Raw genomic sequence first — 15,847 nt, 5'->3', positions numbered from 1 at the left:
TAACCTCTCTGTGCCTTAGTTTCATCTGAAAAATGAAGGGGCTGTAGCCTATGAAGTCCCTTCTAGTTCTAAATCTATTACCTGGAAAAGGTTGGGGATAATAATTTAAATATTAATAGATTTAATTTCAAGTTCTTTCAACACATTCATATGAAGTTCTCCTGTCCCTATAATTTAATTCCTTTTCCAAGGCAAGATTGAAAAAGTACATTTTCCTAGCAAGGAAAATAATATATCTGCAAAATAAAATTCACACCAACAATCTAATGTTACTTATATGTGGCACCAGATATTAAGATTTACTTACCTCTGCTATTGCTGCACTTTCTTTATCACGAATAAATACTACTGGAGGAACATTTCTTAGGATTTGATGGGTAATCAAAAGATGCCTAAAAAGAACAGAAGGCCTAAAGAGTTACTCAGCTTTACCATGACATTTACTGGAGAAGTGTGATGATGTTAAAAAAAAAACACATCATGACTTACAATCAGAGGCAAGTAGCTAGTTTAGAAATCTAACCTTCTAGAACTAAAATGTCAAGCTAAAAAAGTCTCCTGCAGTCCACTGTGACAAGAGAAAAAATATTACAATGCAGAGTTATAATTACACTATTTTTTTTAAAATTAGGTCTCTTAAAGTATTTTTATAGCAAAAATTCATACCTTCTATAATATTTTATTTTGAAAATACTTTCTTTACAACAATTCTGAGGCATAACTAGTGCAAGTATTATCCTTATTTTACAGATGTAGAAACTGAAATTCAGAGAGGTAAAGCAACTAACATAGAGTAAGGAAAAATCAAAGCCCATATTCAAAACCATGTCTAACTGCAGGTCAAGGGCTCTTTCTATTATATCATAATATTTTAAATACTGACTTGTGTTAAGGAGGAAAGGAAACGAACATTTAATAAGCAGTGTGCCAGGCGCTGTGCTGAGTGCTTTACAAATACCTCATCTGAACCTTGCAACAACCCTGCAAAATAGGTGTTATTATTTTCCTCATTTTACAGCTGAGGAATCTTAAACAGAGAGCATTTAAGCCACTTGCCCAGGGTCACACAGATAGTTTCTGAGGCAGGATTTCAGCTCAGGTCTACCTTACTTAAGCCCCAGCACTTCATCCCACTGTGCCACCTAGCTGTATAAAATCACAAGCTTTCTGATCAACCATGCCTTTTAGTTAGTATATTACGAAGTGAAAAATTTGTTGGTAATGATTCTGTAAAACTCAGCTTAAAAACTTCATTATTCAAAATTAAGTGAATAAGACAGAATTCACTAGATCACAGAATTTAGACCTAAAAGGGACCAGAGAAATAATTCAATCCCCTTATACAGAAGAGGCCAAAAAAAGTTTTATGACTTCCTTAAAGCTATATAGTCTTCTCTAAGGCTCAACTCAAGTGACACATAATACTTATATAGCTTCAATATGCCAGGCACTGTGCTAAGCTAATACAAATATTATCTCATTTGATTCTCACAACAACTCTAAGAGGCAGGTGCTGTTATTATCCTATTTTAAAGTTGAGGAAACTGAGGCAAAAAGAGGTTAAGTGACTCACTGAAGATCACACAGCTAGAAAATATCCCAAGACCACATTTGAACTTAGGTCTTCCTGACTCCAGGCCCAGCACTTTATCCACTGTGCTCATCTCCCAAGGTAATTATCTCCTGACTCCCTTAGCACTGTTAGTACTTTCTCCTTCAATTTTATTGAATTTATTTTTCTATTCATTTTTTATTCCAACCCAGAAAAATATAAACTCAAGAGTGGAGACTGCTTTAAATGTTGTCTTTGTATCCTCAGTGCCTAGCATTTAATAAGCGCTTAGTAAATAGTAGGTGTTTAATAAACATTTGTTGAATAAATAGCTGAGCTGGTATTTGAACGTAGGCTTTCTGACACCTTATCTGATTATTATTAATCAAATGAGATAATACATGTAAACTGCTTTGCAAATCTTCAAGTGCTACATAAATGTTAGCTAATATTACATAAAGGCAATATATGGCATAGTATATAGAAAGCAGGCCTCAGAACCAGGAAGACATGAATTCAAGTCCTGCTTCTAAAATATACTGGCTATGTGACCCTGGGCAAGTCACTTACCTTCTCAGTGCTCCAGGAAACTTACTAAGACTATAAAGTTCCAGAAAAGGTGTCAACTTGCATTTGTAGAGGGATTTTCTTCATCTGATAGTTCCCTATACCACAAGTTACCGTTTCCTATCCTGTTATTATTATACATAATTTAAAAATACTTTTGTTGTTGTTTTTTTCAGTTGTGTCTGACTCTTCACGACACCATTTAGGGTTTTCTTGGCAAAGATACTGGAGGGATTTGCCATTCTCTTCTCCAGCTCATTTTACATATGAGGAAACTGAGGCAAACAGGGTTAAGCTAATTTCCGAGGGTTACAGCTAGTAAGTATGTGAGACTGGATTTGAACTCAGGAAGGTAGCTTTTCTGATTCCAGGACTGGCACTCTATCTACTGTGCTACCTACATGCCTTCTTTAAGAGTACTGCCAAGCACTATATCTGATATATAATTTCATATAATTTTTTCTTGTAACACAAGTTTAGCTTTCATAAAAAAGATTATGACAATATTTAAATCTGTAGTGAGAACACATATGTAAAAAAATTCCTTAGTGCTTAATGATATAATACAGTCTTTACTATAAAGTAAAATCTCAAATATTCAAAAGCTTGAGGAAAGGAATATCCTTTTCCTTTAAATACTTTTACTTACATCTTTTGTCCTTACAATAGTCAACTATCCCACTGTAGACTAAATCTTCACTAGTGACAACTGAGAAACAACCAAAAACATTTAATACACTGACCACATCTTATAACTTTTGCAATATTCTGTTCTACAGGTTTCTTGGTTCTGTATGTACTGAAGTATGTATTCACCTAGATATTCAAAGGTTAATTACTCAGCTCACTTTTTAGTGATCTTTTAATCTACTTTACTGCAATCACTACATACACCATTCTCTTGATTGTACTTATTTCATCATCTACCAGTTTATAAAATATTTCTATGTTTTCTCTGAATTCACCATATTCATCATTTCTTATTGCCCAATGATATTCCATTAGATCCACATACCACAGTTTTTCAGCCATTCTTCAAACAGGACAGAACTACTTTATTTTGAGTTTTTGCTACCATAAAGAGCGCTGCTATGAATATTTTGGAATATACTGGACCTTGTTTTCTATCATTGACTTCCTTACAGTATATGTCCAATGGTAGAATTGCTGGGTCAAAGGAACAGAATACTCTGGGTAAGTGAATTATCTCAAAGTTAATAAGATAAATTATGTTACTGAAAATCTTTCTAAAATATTAACTTGGTAAACAAGACCCAGAAGCAACTTAACAGAATAGCCTTGTGTTCCATAAATCCAGAATCACAAACCACTAGGGTAAGAACTCCATATTGACAAGAATTGATGAGAAAACTAGAGAGCTGTCTGGCAGAAATGAGATTTAGTACAAAATCTTACACCATGTGAAACAACAGCTCCAAAAGGAGGCAAGACCTAAATATAAATCACATCATATAAAAAAAAATGAGTAGAGAAAAGAAAGTACTTTGCACTGCCCCAGAAGAAAAATTCTCAACCAAAGCATAAAAGTAATCAAAAGATAAAATATTTTTTGACATAATTTTTTCTAAAGTTTGCATTTAAAAAATAAGAAACTGAAATAAGAAAAAAAATGTTTGCTAAAACTATCTCTGAAAAAAGTCTGACATTCAAGATATATAAGGAAGTGATACCAACATATAATTGCTAATAATAGCTAACATTTATATAGATCTTTAAAGTTTGCAATGTACTTTACACATATCACCTTGAAACTCAACAAACCTGAGCTATTATGGTAGGAGCTATTATTATCTCTATTTTACAGATAAGGAAACTGAGGTTAAGAATGCAAGTCCAGTATCAGGTTGCCTTCTATAGAAGAGGAGCCATTCCCTAATAGGTAAGTGGCCAAAGAACAGGATCAGGTTGTTTCAAAAGAAGAAATTCAATCTATCAACAATCACATGAAAGAATGATCCAAATCACTAATAAGAAAAATCAAAACCTCTCCGAACTTTTATTTCACAACCATGATTAGCAAAGATGATAAAAAATAGAAATTGTAAACAATATTGGTACTGTGGACAGACAGACTCATTAATGCACAAGGCGGAACTATGACTTGGTCTAGTCATCCTGGAAAATGATTTGGAATTATGCCAGAAAAATCACTATTTGTACTCTTTGATCCAGCAATACCAGCACATACTCCAAGGTAAAAGAAAGAGGGAAAGATCACAAATACACAAAAATATTTATAGTAGCACTTTTTATAATAGCAAAGAACTGGAAACAAAATAGGGACCAAAGTGAGAAAGGCAGAACAAATTGTATTGTAAGAAATGACAAACAGGAATTAATAAACAAATATCAAAATATTTATTATTTACTACATGCAAGACATTATTTACAGTTATTTACGTATTGTTGTAAGTAACATAAATGTTGTAATGTACAAGGCACTGTGTTGGGTTCCAGGGATACAAGTACAAAGAATGAAACTATCTCTACTCTTAAGGTGCTTACATTATAAGGAAGGAGACAATATGAAAATATATATGGCATAAACATAAAGTTAATAAATATAAGTATGTACAAAGTAGTATCGGAGAGAGAAAAGGGGATCAGGAAAGGTTTCCAATAGAAGACAAGAGTTTAAGCTGTATCTTCAAGGAAGAGGGCAACTCTATGAAGGGGTGGTAAGGATAGAGTATATTTCAGGCATGGAGGATGGCTCCTGTAAAGACAGGGAAATGGAAGATGAAGTCTTACATGTGAGGAACAGAAAGAAGGTCAGCTTAGCTGAATTAGAGAGCAATACAGGGAGATTAGAAAGACAGGTCAAGGGGTAGTCTAGGTCTTTAAAAGCCAACTAGAGAAGCTCTAGGGGAAACCATTAGAGTTAATTGAGTAAGGGAGTCACGTTACCAGACCTGTGCTTAAAGAAATCACTATCCAGTATGTAGGATGGACTGGAGGAATGGGACAGGTGAAGGAGGGAAAACAATTAGGGGGCTGTTGAAATAATACAACCAAGAAGTGAAGAGGGCCTAAATTAGGGTGGTCATTATGTAAGCAGAGAGAAGAGGCTGCATGTGAGAGATGTTGTACAGATAGAGAAATGGGAAGATTTGGCGACTGACTGTATATGTGGAGAGAAGGATAATGAGGCATCCAGGATAATGCTGACGTGATAAACCTAGGAGAGAAGAAGGATGGTGGTACCTTAGTCAGAAATAATGAAGTTTGGAAGAGACAATGGGATAAGGTAAAAGATGCTCTGTTCAGCTTTGGATGGTTTATCAGCAGGGCTGGGTAGGGGGAGAACCTGCAGCTTCAAGGCCACCTACATGTGGCCTCAAGGCCGCAGGTTTCCCACCCCTGGTTTAAGTTTTAACATGTCTCTGATCCAATGCTGGAGGACCATCTGAACTGTGCAGGGTGAAGTAAGCAGGATCAGATGAATAACTTACCCAATTATCACAATACTCTAAAAGAAAACACTACTGAACCAATTGTGATTTCAAAGTATACCTTGCTCCTCTTACCAGAGGTGGTAGAATATAGGTACAGAATAAGGTATATATTTTCAGATGTGACCAATGTGTTGATGTTGTTTAGGTCATAGCTATATGGTCTAATGGTTTCCCCTACTTTCTTCCATTTAAGCCTGAAATCTGCAATAAGAAACTCATGATCTGAGGTACAGTCAGCTCTAGGTCTTGTTTAAACTGACTGTATAGAGCTTCTCTGCCTTCGGCTGCAAAGTATATAATCAATCAGATTTCTATGTTGACCCTCTGGTGATGTCCATGTGTAGAGTCGGTTTTGGAGTATTGTAAAAGAGTGTTTGTTATGACCAATGAATTATCTTGACAAAACTCTATTAGCCTCTGCCTTGCTTCATTTTGTCCTCTACGACCAAACTTGGCTGTTATTCCAATTCTCTTTTGATTTCCCATTTTAGCATTCTAATCCCCTATGATGAATAGGACATTGTTTTTGTTGTTATTTCTAGAAGCTGTTGTAGGTCTTCATAGAACTTACCAACTTTGGCATCTTTGGCATCAGTGGTTAGAGAATAGATTTGTATTACTATGATGTTAAACAGTTTGCCTTGGATTTGAACAGATACCATTCAGTCACTTTTGAGACTACAGTCTAGTGCTTCTTTTCTCACACTTTTATTGACTATGAAGACTACTCCATTTCTTCTAAGGGATTCTTGCCCAAAGCAGTATATATAGTGATCATTTGAATTAAATTCACCCATTCCTGTCCATTTAAGTTTACTGACATCCAAGATGTCAATATTAAATCTTTCCATCTCCTGTTTGACCATATCCAGCTTCCTTAGTTCACAGATTTAATATTCCAGGTTCCTATGTGATACTGATCTTTACAGCATTGGATTTTCCTTTCATCACCAGAAACGTTTGCAACTGAACTTCCTTTAGGCTTTGGCCCAGTCACTTCATTAGTACTGGAGCTATTTGTAGCTGTCCTCTATCTTCAATAGTAGAGTATTAGACATCTTCTGAACTTAGGGGCTCATCTACCGATGTCATCTCTTTTATCATTTTATTACTGTCTGTGGGTTTTTCTTGACAAAGATACTGGAGTGTTTTGCCAATTCCTTCTCCAATGGAAACCCTAAAAGATGAAGCTATTAAAGTGCTGCACCCAATATGCCCGCAAATTTGGAAAACACAACAGTGGCCACTGGATTGGAAAAGATCAATTTATTTTCCAATCTTAAAGAAGGGGAATCGATGCTAAAATTACCACACAATTGTGCTAATTTCACATACCAGGAAGGTTATGTTTAGGATTGTGCAAGCTAGACTTCAGCAATATGTGAACCAAAACTACCAGCTGGTTTTCAAAGAGGCAGATCCTCTGCCAGAGACCAAATTGCCAACATTTGCTGGATTATAGAAAAAGCAAGGCAGTTCCAGAAAAACATCTAATTCTGCTTCACTGACTACATTAAAGCCTTTGACTTTGTAGATCACAACAAAATATGGTAAGTCCTCAAAGAGATGGGAGTACCAGATCAACTACTTGTCTCCTGAGGAACCTGAATGAGGGCCAAGAAGCAACAGTTAGAACTGAACACAGAACAACTGATTGGTTTAAAATCAGAAAAGGAATATGACGAGGCTGTATACTGTCAGTTTATTTATTTAACTTACATGTAGAGTACATCCTGTGAAATGCCAGGCTGGATGAATCAAAAGCCAGAATTAAGGCTGCCAGGAGATACATCAACAATCTCAGATATGCAGACAATACTAGATAGCAGAAAGTGAAAGAAGCCTCTTGATGAGGGAGAAAAAGGAGAGTGTAAAAGTTGGCTTGAAGCTAAACATAAAAACTAAGATCCTGGCAAATGGTCCCATCACTTCCTGGCAAATAGAGGGAGGAGAAATGGAAACAGTATAAGATTTTATATTCATGGGCTCAAAGCTCATGGTAGATAGTGATTGTAGCCATTAAAATGCTTGCTCCTTGGAAGGAAAGCTATAGCAAACCTGGACAGCATACTAAAAAGAGAGACATCACCTTGCCAACAAAAGTCCACAAAGCTGTGGTTTTTACAGGAGCAATGTACGGCTGTGAAAGTTGGACTATAAGGAAAGCTGAGTGCTGCAAAACTCACACTTTCAAATTGTGGTGCTGGAAAAGATTTTTGAGAGTCCTTTGAACAGCAAAGAAGATCAAATCATTCAATACTTAAAGACATCGATTTAGATTATTCATTGGAAGGTCAAATACTGAAGCTGAAGCTTAAATACTTTGGCCACATAATGAGAAGATGGGACTCAATGGAAAAGACTGATTTTGGGAAAGATTGAAGTCAAAAGGCGAAGAGGATGGCAGAGGTTCAGATGGATAGAGTATCATGGAAACAACAAACACGAATTTGGACAGACTTTGAAAGACAGTGGAGGACAAAAGGACGTGGCATGCTATGGTCCACGAGGTCACAAAGAGCCAGACATAACTGAACAATAAAACAACAATGTGCTAATATGTTTCATGTCGTTCAGCTATACTAAGCTATTGATTACTATGCAGGAATGTTCTATTGGAGTCAATGAGAAGTGATAATACATCAAAAGATCATCAATAAAACATTTTAGAAAATATGACTGTATATCCTTTCATTTATTATTATAGAGAATACAATTTAACCTTTCTGGGATTTGTATTTTCGGATTGCAAAATACCTTCAAAACCATCATCATACACACCAATTTTCATGGCATTTTAGTACAGATAAAGAAGACTGGGCAAAAATATATGCTTCCCTCTGGGCAGCTAAGTGCTGCAGTGGATAGAGTGCTGAGACTAGAGGTAGGCAGAGGAGGTAGGTTAAAACCAGCCTCAGATATCTACTAGCTGTGTGACCCTGGGCAGGACACTTAACCCTGTTTGCCTCAGTTTCCTCATCTGTACAATGAGCTGCAGCAGGAAATGGCAAACCACTCTACTATGTTTGCCAAGAAAATCTCAAAAGGAGTTATGATGAGTCAGACACAATTCTAACGACTGAGGAACAGCAGTGTGCTTATCCTAGGAAGCTGCCCATAAATTACTTTTTAAAAAATTAAATTCTTTATATGAGCTGATGTTCTTGAAATGTGCTGCTTTCATCTAAAAGTACCGTGTAAAACAGGGAGTTTTGATTAACTGAAGACTATAGTTAGTTGAGGTGAACAAGACCCTCTTTTATAAACTCTGTTTCTTCCTCAAAACAATAAAATGTTTAACTGAACTGCGTTTCAGTTAATGAGGCTTTATTTGTGTACTTTAAGCCTGAGGAAAACAAAAATTTGAAAGCACTAAATAGAAAATGCTTTCTGTGAAATGCCAAAATATGCAATGAATTTCCTAGAAAACTACTCAACACTTTCCATAAAAGGAAATGTAATTAATAAGGGAAAATCTAAGACTATTTAACTACAAATAAGACACTGGTAGGTTGAGGGAAAGCCTTAGTACAGGATGAAAACTAAAATATAGAATCATTTAGAAAGCAAAATGGTAGCACCTGAAACGTGAAGCACTCCTCCGTAAAACTGTTTCTATGTGATCATTTTGCTCAGCGGAGAGGGATGTCTTCCAGTACACACGACAGGCTGAGAAATCTGGAGCAAGAGATACCTGAAACACCACCACCACCCCCCAACAACAACAAAAATAATAATTTAATGAGGTGTCGGTTCTCCAAAGCTTTGCGAATCCAAAAAATTATTTCAGTGAATAACAAAAACTAGTATGTAACTCTTCACAACTTCACAAACACCCCAACTCTTTGTGGCCAGTGGTTACCCCAGGGGTCTTACTCTCCTAGAGTGTAAACAACGCAATTATTGCTGTGGCAGTGGGAGAGTAGAGATGATTAAATATACAAAGCCTCAACATTTTACAGAAGCTCAAGAACTAAAAGGATCTTCAGAGCCCCTCTAGTCCCAGCTATTTCTGAACAAGAATCCCATTTACAACAGATCTGACAAGTAGTCAGACAAATGGTCTCCCCAGTAGAGAAAGTTCCTTGGGAGCAGGGACCACTCTGTTTTCGTCTGTGTAGCCCCAGGGCCTCTCAGTGCCTGGCACATAGTGAAAAACATAATGTTTGTTGGTCTGGTCATCACTCAGAACAGATTACAGATTCTCTACAATCAAAAAACTACAGAATTGGAAAGGACCTAAGAAATCATCTAATACAGTCACTACTATGTTTCTACAAACCACTTAATTACCTCCATATTTGGCTCCCATGACACTTAGTATACTCACCCCACTGGTACTCAACGTGGTAAAAAGAAGAAAAGACCACCATGCAGACCTTTTCTTTCCAGTACTCTTCCTGCTATGGGCAGAATTCACTTTAAAAGGATGGTGGAAAATTGCTTTTATTGTCATTTAGTCATTTTTAGTAGTGTCCAAATCTTTGTGACCCTTTTGGTTTTTCTGGGAAGATACTGGTGTGGTTTGCCACTTCCTTCTCCAGTTCATTTTACAGATGAGGAACTGAGGCAAACACAGTTAAGTGACTTGCCTAGGGTCACACAAGTAGTAAGTGTTTGAGGCTGGATTTGAACTCAGGTCTTCCTACCTCCAGGCCTGTCATTCTACCCACTGAACCACCTAGCTGCCCACAGGAAATAGTTTACTTGAGGTTAAGAAATAAAAACAAAAACAAAAACAACTGACCTACTCACCTCATCCTCACATCTCCTAGAATTCTATCCTTCTACTTATGCATTTGCTTGCACCTGCACATTCTAATTTTCCCTTTTAGCTTTTTTATATGATAAGTTTTACTACTACCCCCCACAACCTACAACTAGTCTTTGGGCATGAAATGGTAACTGTCAACGTGAGAGGAGAGGCCTCCTCATGCATAATCTACATGAGTCCTAAACCTTCCAATGGCACAATTCTTCAGAAACTGTGGCCATTATGACTTACCTTAGAAAATTCCACATTCAGATCATAGACATCTTGATTCACTTCAGAGGTAGAGATCAAATCTGACAATGCTCGACAAAGAATGCCATCCAGGGCCCTTTTGCGTATGCTGTCTTCTTTCCTCGTCTTCTTTGAAGTATGTTTTGTTAGATTTTCCCAGCTGGATGTATTGTGTGTCTTCAGAGAGAAAAAGAACAAACAGGTTAAAAATTACTAATATCTTGGTAGATTCAACTCCTATAAAATTCAAAGGAAAGGATATCAAGGATTGTTCAAATGGCATCTAGCCACATCTATAAATGTAAACAGCCCACAAAAATCAGTCTGAGTTGTTTTTGCTTTTAGTGAGAAAATGCTAATTGTTTATTTTACAGGTGACTTTTTTGGTATTAATATAGTAACCCTGTTAGATAGAAGCATTCACCAACACTGTGTATTTACTTTTATGTGACTATCTGTAAATCTAAATTCATTAGCAGTCCACATAGATTTTTGTGTGTGTGCAATGTATTTGAGACAGCTATAAATTAAATCAATCACATTCCCTTAATCTGTAACTAGACAGATTTCAGAAAAGTGTTAGTAAATAATCCTGTGCTCTCCACAAAAAGAGCAAATTTTCCTTATTCTAATAAATGCATCTTCTCTCCAACCCTGCAGAGGAATGAGAATGATACACTTATAAACATGTCCAGGCTTACCTAGCAAAAGATTCTAGGACTCAAATTTTACCATCACCACCCTTTACTTACTAGGTGAGGTCCCAGGGAAGGACTTTCATACCAGAACTTCTTTCTGTGGGGAAAATAAAAAGATTACATTTGCTTTGATGGTAACTTGAAGAAAATAGTTATGACTATCTAACTAGACTCTTGAGAAGTCTGGACACCACAGCTATGTAACTAAAACACTAAACTTAGACATGATGTTACTAAGGATCTAATTAAAAACAATTTGCAAAGTAGTGGGTAGAGAAAATGAAGTCGTCTCAACAATTTTAAGTTTGTTCTGTTTAACTGTACAAAGGCAGAAAAAAATTCTCAAAAACCTCTCTTCCAAACTACCCAAAAATATCTGGGTTCTATTCATAAAACCTAAAAAAAAAGGCAGTGGCATTAGCAGTTCTGTGGCAATCAAGTTTTTGTTGTTTTTTTTTTAAATGCAGCTACACACCTTTTTATCATTTTTAAAAGCCAAAAAAGAACCTAAAATATTCATGGCCATGTTTGATACCTCACTATTAGGATCCACAGAATGTTACCTTTAAAATGACAGGGATTTTTGACTTGATTCTGTAAAGCTATTCTCCAGAAAAATGAATGAGCATAGTGTCCAGAAGTATCAATGCAGAAACAGTAAATATCTTGTTACCCTAAAGACAGTTTCACAGTTTTAACCATAAAATGACATAACTACTACTTCTAAGAAGCTGGTGCAGATTGGTAGGAGGAGCCATATTTCAGAGATGAGACAACTGAAGACACTGATTTATCCCAAGCCACCCACTGACCCTAAAGTGGTTCCTACCTATCCCTCATGCCAGTCCAGAGGCAGACATACTCAACTGTTCTCTTCTAGATGTAAAGTGTTGATTTTCAGCTTGACCAACCCTATAAACTTCCCATGTGCTGCATTTACCATAAATGTTTTTAAGCACTTAGGTTTTCCCATTGCTATACAAATGCTCATTTTAAATCCCCAACAAATATATGTTGTTTAGAAACAACTAGTATATAATCTTTCTGTCCTATCAATTACACTTTGGATGACTTCAAGTACTAAGGACAGAATCTGTCTTCCTTCACACTGCTCCTTAAATGCTGAAATCTTAAAAGCAGAAATGCCATATTCTTGGGGGGTAGGAAGGAGGAGTGAAAAACTCCTAACTGGGTTAGTAGAGGCCAATGTTTCTATAACACACAGCAAAGGTTCTCAACAGTTCTGGTCTTGGGCCCTTTTTTTTACACTTTTAAAAACTGAGAACTCTCCCTCCAAAGAACTTTTGTTTATATGGATTATATATCTATTGATATTTACTGTATTAGAAATTATAACATATTAGTAAATTACAAAAATAATTCTGAAATCTTAGAGTGCCTGAAAGGGTCTCGGGACCCCTTCAGAGGTCCCCAGACCAGAAGTTGAGAGCTACTGGTTTAAAGTGTTACGCTATTCTTTTATTAATCTCCTATAGTATAAAAGTCAGAGTTTAGAGTTAATACTAGAATCCCAGCACAGCTATAAATCACAGGTTGATACGCCAATAGTGCTTACTGAATTTTTGCACTATAAACGTTCAAACTTTTCCATTTTACAGAAGTGTTCAAAATTCAGTACTTCCCACATTATTACCCGGAATTTTACTATATTTTCTTTCGAGGACCTGATAAATCATCATTAGGAATACTTTTCATAAAATGAGAGGACTGAACAAGATGATCTCTAAAAGTTCTTTGCAGATCTAAGAATCCATGGAACTTAAAGGGGCGGAGCCCTCACCACCCAAGCAACCTCCTTGAGCACTTTTCTTTTTTCTATATGTATTATATATATACTGTAAATAATACAGTATAAGCAAATAAGCTACCTGTTGTTCTATTCCTGGGGCACAGTGAGTCAGTATGGAAAGGGTACACAACACCCTGAATCTGCGACTCTTCGTTTCAACTTTGGTTTCTCTACCTACTACCTGTGGCACCCTGGGCAAGTTCCTCAACCTCCTCTGGGGCTCGGTTTTCCATATGTAAAACGGGAAGGGGAAGGGGGTTGGACTACATAGCTTCTAGGCTTGCTTGTAGCTCTAAACTGAAGAGCCTAGGATTTGGGAGATCAAGCAGCCAGAAGCTGATGTGTTAAACTGTCAGTAGATGGAGCTCCACAGTAACTCCAATCCCAACAATCCCTGGATGTCACATCTCCCCTTGGGGAAAAAAGTGACAGCTAGCATTTACGTGACGCTTTAACGTTTGCAAAAAAAAGTCTCTCGATCGCTGTTACTGTTATTACTATCATCAGTATTACCCCCCATTTCACAGATGAGTCCGTCAATAATAGACAAGCACTGAAGAGGCGCTGGAGGAAACTGAGGCTGTGGGAGAGGGAGGGACTTGCCCAGGATCCCTCGGCCATTGGGGCTGACGGTAAGTGCTCCACCCACCGAGCTGCTTCCTTCCCCGTCCTAAGCCCATTTACTTGGTTTTCGAAGCAAATTTCTTGAGCAAATTCTTACTGCCGCAGGCGACGGGTGACCCGTGCAGGCCCCGAGGCAGGGGGCTGCCCCGAAGAAGGCTGGGCACCGCGGGATGGCCGCCTCCGCCGGCCTCGGGGCTCAGCCGCCGACTCCAGGCTCCGGCCGCTACGGCTCCGCTCCCTCTCCAAGCAGCCACTTCCGACCCACTCCGGGAGAAGCAGCGGGATCGGCCCAACGCGACCCACATGGCTCCGGCCGCTCCCGCAGGCCCCGCAAACCGCGGAGCGCACTCCAAAGCCAGCCCGGGGCAGCCCCGGAAGTTCCGGCCGCGAGACGCGAGCTCCCCCACGCGGCGATTGGCCGCGATGCTCCCTCCCTCGCGGCACGTGGCCCCGCCCACCGCGCTGGTGACGTCACCCGCCTTGCGAAGGTAAGAGCGCCCCGGGGCTCGCGGAGCAAGAGCCGCCTACTGGTCACAAGGCGGTGGTGTTACTCCTCGTAACTCCGAGGCCGCCTTCCCAAACGTAAACCCTATTCCTCCACATTTTTAAGGAGAATCGGATTCCCAGGGTTTTAATGTAAAGAAGAGAATATACTAAATGTAAAGACAGAACAAAAACTTTTATTCCACTAGAGGGCTGCAAAGTTATTAAAAACGGGGACGGTGATGGCACTGGCTAGAGACGGTGACGTCTCGGGGTTGTGCCCCCTTTCCTGTGACACGGCCACCAACCCAGTGCAATAGCCCAGGTCTCCCGGACACAAGTCTCTCTCCATCCATCCTTCACTCAGCTGTCAAACTGATTCCTAAAGTACAAATCTGACGATGGTACATCCAGTCACACACGCTCCATAAACTCCCATGGCTCCCTATTACCTCCCTGACCACATTACATCCACCCACACAATTTCCAATTAACTTCAGTGGCTGACTATTACTTCCAGGATCAAATACAAAGTTTGTTTAGCTTTTAGAGCACTTAATAACCTGGACCCCTCCTACCTTCCCAGTCTTTTTATACCTTACACCCTTTTCCCCACCTCATACTCAGTGATACTAACCTCCTGTATATTCCTTGCACAGAACACTCCATCTTCCAACTCCTACTCAGAGCGTTTCATTGGCTGGCCAATGAAATTGGACATTGTCTGAAACACAGCCTCCTCACCTCCCTCTGGTTTCCCTGGCTTACTTCAACTCTCAATTACAGTCCACCTTCTGCAAAAAAAGCCTTCTATCTTCCAATCTAACATTAGTCAGAACTTCCCTCTGTTGATTATCTCCAAAGTCAACCTTTTGTGTGCTGGAGCCACACACAGCAGGCTAGAGACAGGCAGGTCGGGAATCAAATAGAAGTTTAATTTCAAAGTGAGAGAAAAGGCTTACGAGCTAGGACATGTGCAGGAGCTCCACCCGTAGTGTGTGTGTATGTGTTCGTGTTGGGGTGGGGGTGGGGGCAGTTCTAAGGCAGTGTGGGGAGATCTCAATACTTATACCAGTGGCTGGGAAGTGAGCTGTAGCCCTGACAATGAGGGACAACAGCAACAATGTGACAAGTTTGATTCATAGCAGACTTCATGTCCAGAATATGGGCACTACAGGTGCTTGTCCAAGAGACCTCAGAGATCCCCTAATGCTGGTGTGAAACAATTCTGGGATTTTGCTGGGGCTGAGATCATCCAGAAGTTCAACATAAAGGATTGTTGTTATGCCAAGCTCAGGGCTCAGCTTACTTCTTAGCTCTGAAAAATAAGGTGTCTCCTAATATCTTGACAATTCCCCCTCTTGGCCAAAGGGGGAGGGGGGTGTGGGTCTGAAAGAACCCCTACCCTAATAACCAATAAACGAGAGGCAGATATAAGCCAAGATGCCACAAAAGGCCATTTGGGTCAGGACAAGATATTGCCCGGGGGGTTAGTTCCTTGAGGGGACCTATGGGAGAAGAATGTCCCGGGTATCATTGCTAGCCATTGTTTGCTTGTAAGCAGAAAGAGAGGGGGGGGGCCAAGAATGTAGGGGGAGAAAATGCCAACACATGCTTGAATCAGGGCCTTGG

General features: G+C 38.9%; 1 protein-coding gene across 2 annotated transcripts in view; it reads right to left on the bottom strand.

Moving 5' to 3' along the window:
- RBFA (ribosome binding factor A) overlaps positions 1–15,847 on the bottom strand; it is a 68,251-nt gene that overhangs the window by 16,610 nt on the left and 35,794 nt on the right. For both annotated transcript variants that reach the window (XM_020986886.2, XM_020986888.2), the window contains exons 9-12: positions 11,353–11,395; positions 10,601–10,777; positions 9,177–9,289; positions 308–392 (exon numbers count right to left, since the gene is read on the bottom strand). In XM_020986886.2, the coding sequence (XP_020842545.1) occupies positions 308–392; positions 9,177–9,289; positions 10,601–10,777; positions 11,353–11,395 (418 nt within the window). The remainder of the gene's footprint in view (positions 1–307; positions 393–9,176; positions 9,290–10,600; positions 10,778–11,352; positions 11,396–15,847) is intronic.

Source organism: Phascolarctos cinereus, unplaced genomic scaffold, assembly GCF_003287225.1.
Source record: "Phascolarctos cinereus isolate Bilbo 61053 unplaced genomic scaffold, phaCin_HiC Scaffold_4;HRSCAF=312, whole genome shotgun sequence".
NCBI classification, from domain to species: Eukaryota; Metazoa; Chordata; class Mammalia; order Diprotodontia; family Phascolarctidae; genus Phascolarctos; species Phascolarctos cinereus.
Note: the sequence above shows the minus strand (reverse complement) of the source record. Positions and strands in the feature narration are given on the sequence as shown.